The sequence below is a fragment of the Protopterus annectens genome, chromosome 11.part0 (assembly GCF_019279795.1).
Source record: "Protopterus annectens isolate FY-2018-M chromosome 11.part0, PAN1.0, whole genome shotgun sequence".
In the NCBI taxonomy this organism is placed as follows: Eukaryota; Metazoa; Chordata; order Ceratodontiformes; family Protopteridae; genus Protopterus; species Protopterus annectens.
The window spans coordinates 140,557,665-140,571,134 of record NC_056745.1 but is presented as its reverse complement, the minus strand read 5'-3'; the positions used below and the strand labels follow the sequence as shown (position 1 = coordinate 140,571,134).

The 13,470-nt window shown below is 36.1% G+C and overlaps 1 protein-coding gene across 1 annotated transcript in view; it reads right to left on the bottom strand.

Moving 5' to 3' along the window:
- The window catches only part of TTLL12 (tubulin tyrosine ligase like 12), a 636,007-nt gene that overhangs the window by 571,185 nt on the left and 51,352 nt on the right, over positions 1 to 13,470 (bottom strand). Inside the window, exon 3 of the mRNA XM_044087179.1 lies at positions 7,177 to 7,336. Within this exon, the coding sequence (XP_043943114.1) occupies positions 7,177 to 7,336 (160 nt within the window). The remainder of the gene's footprint in view (positions 1 to 7,176; positions 7,337 to 13,470) is intronic.

Genomic DNA, 13,470 nt, shown 5'->3' with positions numbered 1-13,470 from the left:
CTCTATGGAGTGTGTGTGTGTGTGTGTGTGTGTGTGTGTGTGTGTGTGTGTGTGTGTGTGTGTGTGCACACAAGAATGTGTGTATTTCTTGTGTCTATATTTATTGACTAACATTTGACTACCAGTAAACACTGACTGGGTAGGAGCCCGTTTTCATCAGAGGCTGTACATGCATCTATATTTTGTATGCATTTATTTATTATGCACTATTCATAATGGATCAGCAAAGCAGTAAAATTATACAACTGTGTCATATTGATACAGATTCACAGTGTTGGCATATCACATAAATATATGAACTGCTTGCTGAGTAGCTTTCCATTTGCCACATTTGTTATACACAGCTGATGCTATTACGTCTGCTGGATTAACGAGCTTGATTTGTTTAGTGACATTTTTAGTCATAACTGTATTTTAACATGTATTACCTTATGTTGCTCTACACAGGGTCACTGCAGCAACTTTCTCTAACAGATGTGAACTGCTACTGGTAATGTACCGGTGATTTCCAGAACTGTCCTCTCAAGTTGTGGAACTGCTACACACAACGGGCACCACACCCATCAAATGGGAGAGGAGGAGTGTAAACACAGTGTTCATTAGCTTTAAATTAATGAAAACTGTGGTGCTCTAGGACCTAATTAATGACAAAAACAACAATGAAGACATCATTGCAGTATCTACTGGCAATGTTAAAGAAACAAAATGAAAGCTGAACAGCAATAATTCCGTGCAGTTAGACTGTACATGTGAAAGGTGTCTGCAGCTAAAGAACACCTGCAAGACTCTGCTGAGGTTGCCAAGGTAGAAAAAGTTTCATCAATAGATCAGTGAAGCAGACCTCCTACTCCTTATGCCTCTGAATGGATTAACTCAGGAATACTCAGTACTGCCTGTAACAATTTTTAAGTTTCACAGCATTTCCTTATTGCACATAACAGAAGATTACTTTTTTTGGAAGATGGACACCTTCTCAGCTTTAGAGCCATAGTTTTAACATAAATATTTTCTTATGGCCCACTCTGCATATATTAAGGTAAAACTTTGCATTTTTACACAATGAAGTTCATGATAAAATGCAGGAAAAAGGGGAGGGGGTGTTGACATGTCTTAAACTGTATTAGCAAAACCTAGTAGAAATATAAAGCGCTGCAGTCCTTTATGGCACAATGCACACACATTCAGAGTCAGTAACACACTTTTTTTTTCTTGCATCTCTGCAGCTCCTGAGGAAGCAATTTCAGGACAGTAGCCCAGGTAGTCTCACATTCCCATATGTATGGGATTACTCAACAAAAAGATATAACAGATTCATCTAAAATGCAATAAAATATCACTGCATAATTAAGTAACAGGTTTTAATATGTCGGGCCGTTATACACATAGAATTACTAGGAGGTCAGTAATATAGTCATTGAGATTTTTGTAACCTTATTATAGTAAATCAGTCAAGTGGAAGGAAAAGTAGTAGGTCAGTAATGAAAATTTTTGAAATTAAAGCAAACGGGACCCTCGAGCATTACTTTGTGGAACTAAACTGTACATTGTTTATAGCATTTCACTGCAGAATTTAATACAGTTAATCACTGATACTACAGTAAACATAGTAATATCAATGAAAGCAGACAAGAACATCAAGTACTTTTTCAGTATATCACTAAGTGCAAGATACAAAACTCTTGGGGGCTTACTGTCAATGTGGTAGCTCCCCAAGTAGAGGACTTTCCAAAAGATACATTAATGCATTTTTTTGGCATTTAGTTTCAGTCATATGCTACAATCGTGGATATTCATTTTCTCCTTGTGAATTCTGAGCATTTCCTTTTTTCTTGCTCAGATGCCAGGAGAAAAAAAAATGCAAACCAAACAGTGTCCAACATCTACCAGAAGTTTTATTAGATAAAGTTAACCACTTTCATCCTATGCTAGGTCAACCCTAGGACTTCATCAGATCTCATCCAAAAACAGTCATTCCACTAATTATATAAAATCCCATTATATCACATCACATGATGCAACCAATAAAACAAAATAAAAGTATCACTGAATGAACTAATTTAAGGACAAACTTTTTTTTTTTTTTATAAAAAGTAATCCAGTAAAGGTTAACCACTTTTAAAAATCCTGATGGGAAATGGTAAAAAATGAACACAACATCAAATGAATAAACACTGAAAGATGTATCTGATTAAATATTTTAAAAATACGTTGAAAATGTACCCTAATTATTCTCAGTCTGTATAAATACTTAATATAATAATATTTGGGGACAGGTTTTATTTTTTTGGCTCATTTACATTTTAGTCCCTGAAAACAAGGAAATGAAATAAACTGAACTATGCTGACAACAATAGAAAATAGATGAGAATAAATGAACAAATAAAAAATGTTATAAATAGCAAGGGGGGGGCTTTATAGATTTGTGGTACAAAGTTTTAAAACACTCCTTGTACGTTTACTAAATGTTGAATGCATTTTTAAAATGTCAAAAATAGCTGGGGCAGACAGAAGCAACACTGCAGTCCATGGACCAGGCTTCAGTCCAAAGGAGACAGACTCTGCAAGGCTTGGGGTGGTAGTCAGTCCAGTCATAATAGTAAATATGGCCAGACGTTGTATCCTTTTGGGCCTGAGCCACTAGTAGGTCTGTATATGGTGACAGAGAACCTCTGCTGGCTATGGTATAAAAAATGAAAGAACTGGGACTTGGTCTGACAGACAAGGTGCTACATCACTGTAAGCCTCTGGAAGGGCATCAAGAAACTGTTGAGCTTTAGAAGCTGGACCTTATAGAGTGTCATCATCAGAGAACCAGAGTCCACAGGCCTAAATGGGATTTAGTGAGATGCCCAAGGCCTCATACACCTTGCTCATGTCCAGGTTTAAGTAGCTTATGGGGGTTTGTCCATGAAGAAAAAGAGCCTTAAGATTACTTTTTTTTAATAGGAAATTCCAGTCTACATCAAATGGCTGGATAGCCCCTGCATAGGGAAATTAGCTTTTACTGCTCCAAGTAAACCTTAATAATATTAGCTATGCCATTCTAAAATAAGCGGGATCTGCCTACGACAAGAACAGTTTTTTCGCAATTTTCCCTCCAGGGAAGTCACATACCTCAGGGGCAAAAAACAACAAAGCCAAAAGCTCAAAGGCAAATAAGAGAAGCAGCAAAGTACCCACAATAACATTTCCCTAAAAAGGGTACTGACCACTCCATAAGTGCAGAATTCCAGATTCTCTTATAGCAAACAGACAACCAAAAATCTAGATCATGGCAAAAAGAAATGCAAACAGTATGGCCTGTTCTACCATTTCTAGCCATCATCAGACTGATGGTCGCAGCATGAGAATGAAACAATCTTGTTGGGGGATGTACAAAGTCCTGGGAAATCTGGCCATTTGGGACTAGCACTCGCCTACAGCTATTGCCATGTGTTTGAATACTGTTGCAGCAGTTATCCCCATGATGAGCATCTACATATAAATATTAAATTAAGTCTAAGTATGGCCAAACAGCAGGATTAAACCCCTATATCAAGGTGAGGAATAAGACTAAACTGGAGACAGATACAGATGCACTAATCTACCTAGTGTTACTAAAGCTTTAAAACAAAACACTGTTCAAAGGTATCAGCTCACCAGCAAATTAATTTCATGTTACACACAGATAAACACTTTTTTATTTTCAATTATGCAAGAATGAAAATACCTGCTTTTTTCTTTTCTTTCTTATAAATCATATCATTATTTGCCGAGAGGGAAAGTTCATATGATAGTGCAGTTGTATACAGTGTGCCAGTGCACTAATTTAATCAAAAGTTCACTTGATCGAAGAATTGCCAGCAAAAGCACAGCATCCATGGCACTTTAATTTTACTTAAACACACACGCCCCCACACCACCACATCATAAAACTGTCAAGGACTTGGTACTACAGTTTACGGAAAACACTACATTATTCAAATGTTGTGTATCTGGAAGAAGCCAGGTAAAAGGTCTGCTTAAATTTCGTAATGTGTCAGGCAAAACAAAACAGTTAAAATTGATTGGGAAAATGTTGTATGCTCTGTGTGTGGTTCTTGCAGAGCACACAGATCCTGCAGTATTTATAAGCCTATGAAAATCTAGACTAGCATATTAACAAGGATGGTGACTAAACCCGGTGAACTCATATGAATACAAAGACAGGTTTTTAACATGCAATTACTACGATGCACTGCTGCTCAAAATTTGGAACGTGCAGCAGCAAACTGTATTAAAGAGACCGTGCACATTCAAACATATTCAGTGAAACAGATTTCTAAATGCAGTCTGTGGGGAGCCATTTCCAGTTGCAAGGGATACCGATTCTCTAATTAACAAAGTCTTTTTACAACCATACCAATGAAGAATACAAAATACAAAAAAATTATAATGTATTCTAAAATCAGATTATATTATAAAATCGTAAAATAAAATACAAACAATGCACAGTCAACATGCCTAAAGGACACTAGTTTTATTCCAAAAGAAGAGATAAAAGTAAGTGCTTTCATGATTTACAAATCACTTCTTCAGACCGAATACAGCAAAGGCTAACTAGATATTTAAAGCATATGCAACTAAGCAACAGAGCTACACACTTGTAGAGGTAAGAGACACATGCCTTGTAAATGGCCAAATAAATCTATATATTATTATCTTTCTATTCACCAATTACAAATACTCAAAACACTGTCAAAACCTTAAAAATGTAGCAAAACTCTTAAAATAAAATCACAGCACAGAAGCAAATTATTTCTATTCCAATTCAGCACCAATGGGGAATGTTTGTGCATGCAAAGCTGTTTTTTTAAAGAAACAGAATCATTAATGACGGGAGGTCTATCTGCACACTAATTCAGTATCCGTTTCTATTCCTTCATCTCTGTTATATTTTTTCAAATCTCCACCCCTAATGCTTTCACTAACTAAAGTACAAAAAAACTAAAGGTATGATATATTCCCTCTGCTTTTACATGCCATGATAGTACATTACTGATCTTGCAAGTGTACGTTCTTTAAAAAAGTGATTCACCTTGCCTATATAAAATGCACTGCACACAGAATAGCTACAATAAATATTTCTAGAGGTACAGTCAGCATAAAAAGTACACTCTATAGAGAGCCCAAGTAAAGAATGAGTAAATTTCATACCCGAATGAATGTCGACACACACTACAACTTCTACACTGATAGGTTCAGAACCTATCAACGACCTATCCGTGAGTGTCCTATAACACAGTTGTCTTTTCAATGATGGATTCTTTTTAAAAGAAAAATGTGGTCTATTGCTAATATATTTCAGATCATCAGAGGCAGTCCAAATATTCCAATTCTTCTTTATGATATTACAGAAGATGTTCACATCACTAGAAATGGTTGAAGGGACCCTCACTCATTTATTAGGTCGTCTGGTTTGTATAATATAATTTGCTTGAGGCTGCACTGAAAAATATGCTCTGCTCCTACCATCCCTTCCAGTCAATACCTGGGCTATGTAGCAATAACACTTGCAATTTAAATAGGCTAAAAACAAGCAGTAATAAATGCAGCAGCAAACATGCAACTGAACACTTTAGAGAACAAGTAGCAGAAAAAGCAAGATGAAGTAAAAGAGTAGGAGGAGGAAACACAAATACTGTAAAAGTAGCTGAATAAAGTTTTGTTTTTAGTATAGTGGAAAGGAAAAAAGGAGGAACAGATGATAATTCAAGGTTAAGAAACTAAGGGGGTTGGGCCTTCCCAAATGTTCTCTTTGTATTAGGTACAATGAGCTAATCAGATTGGACTGGGAGGAGTGTCCCAGATCAAATTTACAGTAGGGGTGGGCAACTGCAAAGCCACCAAGTTTAAGAAAATATGGGGAAGGGTGGGAAACTATGCTACAGCTACTAGCTACACTATTTTAGGCAGAAAACACTACAGAAATGTTTGTCATAACAGAAAAACAGCAGAGAGACACTAAATGAAAGTTTTAAACAGAAAAAGGAGCAAGGAGGCTCTAGAGAATGCTTTTAACTGCTAACAAATAAGTTATATGACACACTCCTTGGCAGGAAAATCAGAACTAACAAATAGATGCTTAACAAATGAAGAAAATTTGTTTACTCATCCTTTACTTGGGTACTCTCTATAGAGTACTTTTTATGCTGACTGTACATCTAGAAATATTTATTATAGCTATTTTTCTGTGTGCAGTGCATTTTATATCGGTAAGATGAATAGCTCTTTTAAAGACTGTATACTTGAAGATATTAGAGATATTAGAAATACCTGTATTAAGATCAGCAATGCACCAGCACGGCATTTAAAAGCAGAGGGCATACATCATACAGTTTTTGAATTAGTCAGTGAAAACATTAGGGGTGGGGATTTGAAAAATAAAACAGAGTTGAAGGAACAGAAATGGATAATAATTTGTGTGCCAATAGAACTCCTGGCATTAATGATTCTGTTTCTTTAAAACCGGCTTTGCGTGCACATGCACAAACACTCTACCACTAATGCTGAATTATAACAAATTGATTTGTTCTGTGCTGATGGTTTAAATATCTAGTTAGCCTTCACTATATTTAGTCTGAAGAAGTGATTTGTAAATCGCGAAAGCGCTTACTTTTACCTCTTGCTGTGGAATAAAACTAGTGTCCTTAAGCCATGACGACCGTTCATTTTTTTTGTATTTTATTTTACTATTTTTCAGTTCTGTGGTGCCAAATCTTTCTCCAGTGGCTTGTTCAATTTTTTTGGTTTACATTATAAAACTGCCCTGTAAATTAAACATGAATGATTGCTTTAAAATACAAATACTTAGTAGAAACATATATATAAAAACTCATTAGCCAATTATGACATGAGAAAGCAGGAATACTTCCACTTTCTACTAAAATAATCACCTCCAGAAGGTATTCACAAGAGCCCTGGTAAAAATCTTTGAGCAGGTTTTATAAATATTGTAAACCTGTAAACAGTTATATTCCTGAAATAATCAAGCTCTTTACTGCAAGATTTTAATTTTAGTTTATGATTATTATGAAAATATATGTTGAATTAATAAAACAATGTAACAAAACAACCCTAAGAAAAGAACAGTGCATAACAGTTGTTGAACTGTCTCAGGCCCCCAATGCTGATTATACTGTCTTTAGATCAATTTACCTCCATTCTCAAGGTCCCGCAGAGGCCAAAAAATAGTATATGCAGTTTGGTCCACCATGTGAAAGAAAGGAACAGCACAAGAGGTAGGTTCATCAGAGTGCTGAATATGGCTGCCAAATTCATCCATGATGTACCAGACAGGCACCTTCTGTTCAGCAGACTGCATGAAATAAGAATAAAAACATTACACAAATGAAACTATCACAACTACATTTAAGTTAAATCTCCATTTGTAGTATCACTCATTTAATGGAAATCTCACACCTTTACCCTCCATAAACATTCCTTGGTAATATACGTTCCCACATATGTATTTAATGAATCTCACAGAAATCCTTTATGCAAAGAAAAAGCAACTGTCAAGATAACGTGACTGCTACTCCACCCTCATGGAAACCATCTATTCTTTTTGAATCCAAAAATTACTTTTATTTTTAAACAAGAAATATCTTTATTGAATGATCACTTATGACATAGGCAATCAAATATTTATTTACATGAAAACAAACCATATTGACATATTTTCATTTGCAAACATTAGCATTATTTCTAATCTTCTGTACAGTCATTGTCAAACATTACCACAGATCATTCAGTTCCTGCCTTCTCTTAAATCTCATTTCTCCTCCAACACATTAGTCTGCTTGTATTGTTCCCAAAATTTCCATTTTTTCTGTGTAATTTGCTCCTACCCTTTTCTAAAGAGCCCACTTTCAGTTCTTTTTATTGTTTTTTTTGTTACTATATTCACTAATTCTAGTAAAGTTGGTTTAGACTTTGATTTAGATTTTCTACTAACTTTTTTTGGCAGTCACCAGAATTAAACTCAGCAAGGCCTTACTGTATCTAGGCAATTTCGACTGTGTATCAGAGCTCAGAAAATAATTCCCTTAGTTACACCAATTTAGTAGTCTGTGCAAATTTTTTTAAAAGTCTGCCAATAACATTACACTCCTCAAAAATATGTTCCCAATTGCCTCTTTCTTCCCTCATCACATGTCCAACTGGAGGAAAAACTCTGCTTGGGGTATAAAAATACCTATGCAAACCCTTCTAAGCAAAGATCCTAATTTTCTCGGCTTTGCTGCATATTTGGGAACAATACATATATTCTCCTATTGGGTCTTTGTGAATTGCTTACCCAGTCTCTCTTCCCAGTCCTTCCTAACCTCCTCTGATTGACTCCTGTAATTATCATGCAATATTTATATATGCACTAATCATCCCTTTCCTTTTTTAAAACCGCTTCCATTCACGGTTCTACTAAAAACTCTACCAGTGCTGGTCTTTCACTTAAGATCTCCCTATTTCTTTCTCTTTGCCTGTTTTCTGACATCAGTCCTTGGTATGGAAAGCAATCTCTAGCCTGCAGTCCAAATTAATTCTTGTCCTCTTCCCATTCCATTACCTTTCCCTCTCTAATTATTTGCTCCCAATACCTTGGCTTCTTTGCCAGTTTTCTTCAGTAAATTCCAACCCCTCTTACCTGTTCTCTGTACCCCTAATTGCAATCATTCCTATTGGCAGAATCTTTTTCCTATACTTGTGTTGGTTTAGTTCTTCAAATACTTCGTTACTTTCTGAATACAATATTCTGCATGGTTATTGATAGAGTTAAGGATCTGCATCCAAAATCTTGTTTCATCATCATCATCCATTTCCACTTTGAATTAAAGTTTTCTGCTTGCACTATGTATAGGAGCCTCAACTGTGCAACACCTCTTCAAATTAGGTAATCCCAAACCACCTTGTTCTAGTAGGAGGATCAACGTATCCCACTTGAATCTTAACCTCTTCCCCTCCCAGATAAAATCCTTCAACTTTATTAATTGCTATCCACAACTTCTGCTCTGGTTGATAAATGTATGCCTGACCTGTGTAGAAATCTAAAAGGACTAAAACATTTCCACTGCTTGTATCTTGCTATCCATAAAAGTCAGCTTACAATTACTCTGTTTTTGTATTATATTTGTTTAGTCTCTTCTCACATATCTTTAGCTGTCAAAACAGAATCTTTTACTCCATACTCCTAAGTACTTCATTTTATCATGTCCCCATAAATATGGCTATTGCTAAACCAATTTGTGTGTGGATAGATAGTTTACAACTATTGTCTTTGTTTTATCAGCATTAATTTTGTACCCCCAAAAGACCTGAAACTGTCTCAGAATGTTCCACAACGCTGAGATGTCCTTTTCTCGGTTTTATCAGGTACAAAATACCATCATCCATAAATAAAGACAACTTTTCCTGATGATCACATCAACTGTATCCTTGAATTTCTGAGTCCCTTTTCTTTGCCAGTGGCTCTAAATATAAGGGGAAAGAGGACACCCCTTCCTGGTTCCTCTACTCAAACAGAACCAAGACAGGACCCCCCCCACACACACACACACATTATTTTTGCCTCTGATCCCTCATATAGCCTCTTAATCAACTTCATTATTTTTATCAGAGAATGTAAATGGTTTCCTTCCCCTCCTCATAAAATCCCAGCTTACTCTCAAATGCATTCATTGCATCAAGACCCACCAACAGTGTTATTTTCTTACATTCTGCTTCCCTCTGGATTATCATTGTTCTATTAACATTGTCAAATGTTTGCCTCCCTTCCACAAAACCAAAATGGTCACATCTATCAAATTTGGCATCATCTTTGCCATTCTTTTAGCCATTATAGACAAACACTTTATAATTGTGGTTACCCGCGGTAGTGGTGCTGCGGTACCATCATCACCTCACAGCAACACGTTGTCGCGTTCGATTCTCAGCTAGAGCATCTTCTGTGTGGAGACATGCGTGAATGGGCGTGCCTTCGTTGAAGGTTGTGCATCAGGGCTGGTAACTCGGCACGTAAAAATACACCACCAAACATTAGCGGACCGGAGTTCCGCTGTGGCGACCCCCAAGCCAAAAGACACAACAACAACTTTATAATTGTGGTTATAATCAAAAAGGGCCTAGACACAAAGCTGGATCTGATGGTGTTTTACCACAGCTTTCTTCCAGGATTTTGGTGCTGCTCCTTCTCTTAAAATACTGTTAAACAAAACATTCCATGTTTTTACCACTTTCTTCCCTCCAGCTTTCAAACCTCCACAGGAATACCACATACTCCTGGAAACTTTCCTGTAGATTGGTTAAGCATCATTTTTATCTCATCTCCTCCTATCCTAACTGTTAGAGGTAGCTGAGGCTCAATTACTAACACTGGCATATAATTCTTCCATAAACATTTCCATTATGATTTTTCTTGATTTCCACATTTTTTCTGCTTTATATAGATATGCATAACATTTTCAAATTATATCTAATATCTCTTACAGGACCTCTAGTTATTTTCATTATTATATACTCCCTAAGCCTGGTAACAACCCTTTCTACTTTGTTATCCGAGCCATTGTGCTAAAAGCTTTTGTGGATTTATTATCAAAAACAGTTGCTTAACAGCAATGTTTCTAAACTCATGCATATTATCCAGGTAGTCCCTCTTTTCTCTTTAGCACTCTGCATATGCACCTCTTCTTGTTCTGTGAGATTCCCCCTATGCTGCAATATCTGAATCTTTGCCAGTCCTCTAAATAATTCTTATTAGTTAACCACATCACTTTTTTCTTTTATTTCTACCCTATTTTTAAACTCTACCTTCATTTTATCCCACTCCCTAATTATATTTTCTGAATAAACTCCTATCTTCCCTAATAGCCCCTTAAATTCCTGTTTAACAGATAGGTGGGGAAGTGCCAGTGTCTCCTTTTTATTTCATTAAATTTTGTTTCGGTTATTACTGACCCATGAACTGAAACAGTTATTGGATGCATATCAATGCACACGCTCCATTGAAATATAATTTCTGTCTAGCCTTGCCCAGTTTTTGCACCTTGGGAAATAACATGTAAATTCTGTCCAAGCTCCCTACTACTGTATTCATACCTTCCATACTAAATATTTACATAAATGTCTTCAAACATCTACCCTCTTTTGTTATAATTTTCCCTTCTAGGGACCCCAGATACATCCTCACTGTTGCAAATCAAATTCCAGTCTCCAAGTCTCCACCCTGCAAGTAATATTCTCTGCTGAAAGCTGATTATTTCTCCTAGAATTTTCATAAGCTCTACTGTAGTTTTATGTGAACTATAAACACATGCCAGTACCCCCTCAGTACTACAAATCTACCACCATTACCTTTTTTCCGTCATCTATCATTATTGAAGCTCACAAGTATGCCCATTTACATTTGTCCCAGATATTCCACTGAAAAACCATCATGAAATCCTTCATCAAATTCACATGCTCAGTTCTTTCCAAATGTGCCTCCTATAGCTAGCTATTTGCACTCTGCATTTTTAAAATACTTTTTATTAATTTACCAGATATACAATGCACTCTGCATTTTTAATATAGTTCACCACTCTTTCTTTTTATATACACCTGTGAGACTATTCACATTTAAAGATAATATGGAAAGGGTGCCGTTGGCGACCCCTAACCGGGAAAAGCCGAAAGATACAACAATATGGAAAAAGAGTACCCGTTATAACAGCTTTTTTGTTAAATGTCTAGTTTCAACTTTTGTGTTACTCACATACACTAACAACTAGCAGATTGATCTTTGATACAGTTGCTTCTTGTCATATCCATTTGAACCCATGTCACATCTTGCAAGACTTAGTTTTAATGAAAACGCTCAAACAAAAAATACCACATACACCCAGAACACCCCCTGTAACCTATTAGCTTAATACAAACACACAAAACTATACACATCTTCAAATAATGAAGGTTAACCCTCCTAATAAGAACTGTCCCAGACCGGCAGCTACATTCACTGGCTTGAACTGACCTATAATGAAGGTCATCCATGCTACGATGCATGGTATAGCCTGGGCTTCTATTTACACTAAGTGCTGTCTGCTTTTATCTTATCTTTACTCCTCTCCCAGATGTAGAAACCAACTTGAATGCTTTCAGAAAACATTACCTTGCAGCCACTGAAAGAAAAAGCAAACCAGATACAGCTGTCTTCAGCCACAAACTTCTCATGTTGCACTGTAAACATTAATTTGACAAAAGAAAACAAACTTTTCATTACATTCACTGTTCTGTTTTAGTTGCAAAAAAAAAAAAAATAAAAACACGTATTATTAGATCAAGCCAACGGCCTTTCACCTACGCAAAATAAAAAAGTATATCAATTTTACTTATGCTCTTTTGTCTGGGCTTTCTTCTCTTTTTAAATTACAGTGCCTACATTTCTTAAAACTGCACTTTAGTATCCCCCTTACAAAAACAACCAAAAAAACAACCAAAAAATCTTTACTTTATAACACACAATATATGTTGTGCTTTATAAAAATGCTGTTAAGAACAAAACCAGTTTTACTTAGTTAACTCTTTCCTTCCTTTTCCCCTCTCCGTAATGTTCTTCCTAACATTAATGACACAAAGTAGGGCATGCACATTTTTGACTCTGTTAAACTTGTAGGGGACACAAAGTCCAACACTTCCAGGTTTTCTTGTTCCAGCATATTTCACAAATATGACTTGATGCTTTGTAATCCCACATTTATTCATTAATTTCTGAGTGGCTAGTTTTCTTCCTGTTGATCTCTATATCTCCCATCTCTAGTCTCTGGTTCACTTCTAACATTCCTGGTTCTTCTAGTCAACTCTTGTGCTTTTTTCTCTGTCCCTCAAGCATTTTTCTTTGAAACGTTGGAAAAGGTTTCACTGGCACAGCCTCTCTATAAGCTTTATTATCAGAAGAATAAGAAACAGAATCCCTTTCTGATAGCTCACTTTTTGTTGAACAAGCTTTTGTATTTTCTCCTTAGCATGTCTTGCATCAAAAATGGCTTTGACCCTCCAGGAAAAATATTCTGAAGATAGCTTGATGCAGCAGCTTGAATCTCACACCTGTTTTTTTAAGATTATCTGATCGCTGGAATAAATTTACTTCTCTTCTGCTTGGTGCGCAATGAATAATCATTTTCTACAAACACTGTAAGGTCTCCAACTTTTAGTACTTTGCTCTTCCACCACAGTTTTGTCAGAATCAACTTTTTCTGCTGGTAGAACTGTATCTTTACTATTAGAGGTCTCGGCTGCTTTCTTATAACCAAGTGTGGCGCATGCACACAATATGTCCTTTCAACTAACACCTGCTGTGGAATGCCAGTCCACATGCTTATTTTTGCTTTCACAAAATTAATACAGGCTGTTCCTTCTCTTTTCTCTAGTACACTAGAAAATCTTAATATGCTCTGTCACCTAATTCTACCATTATTTTAA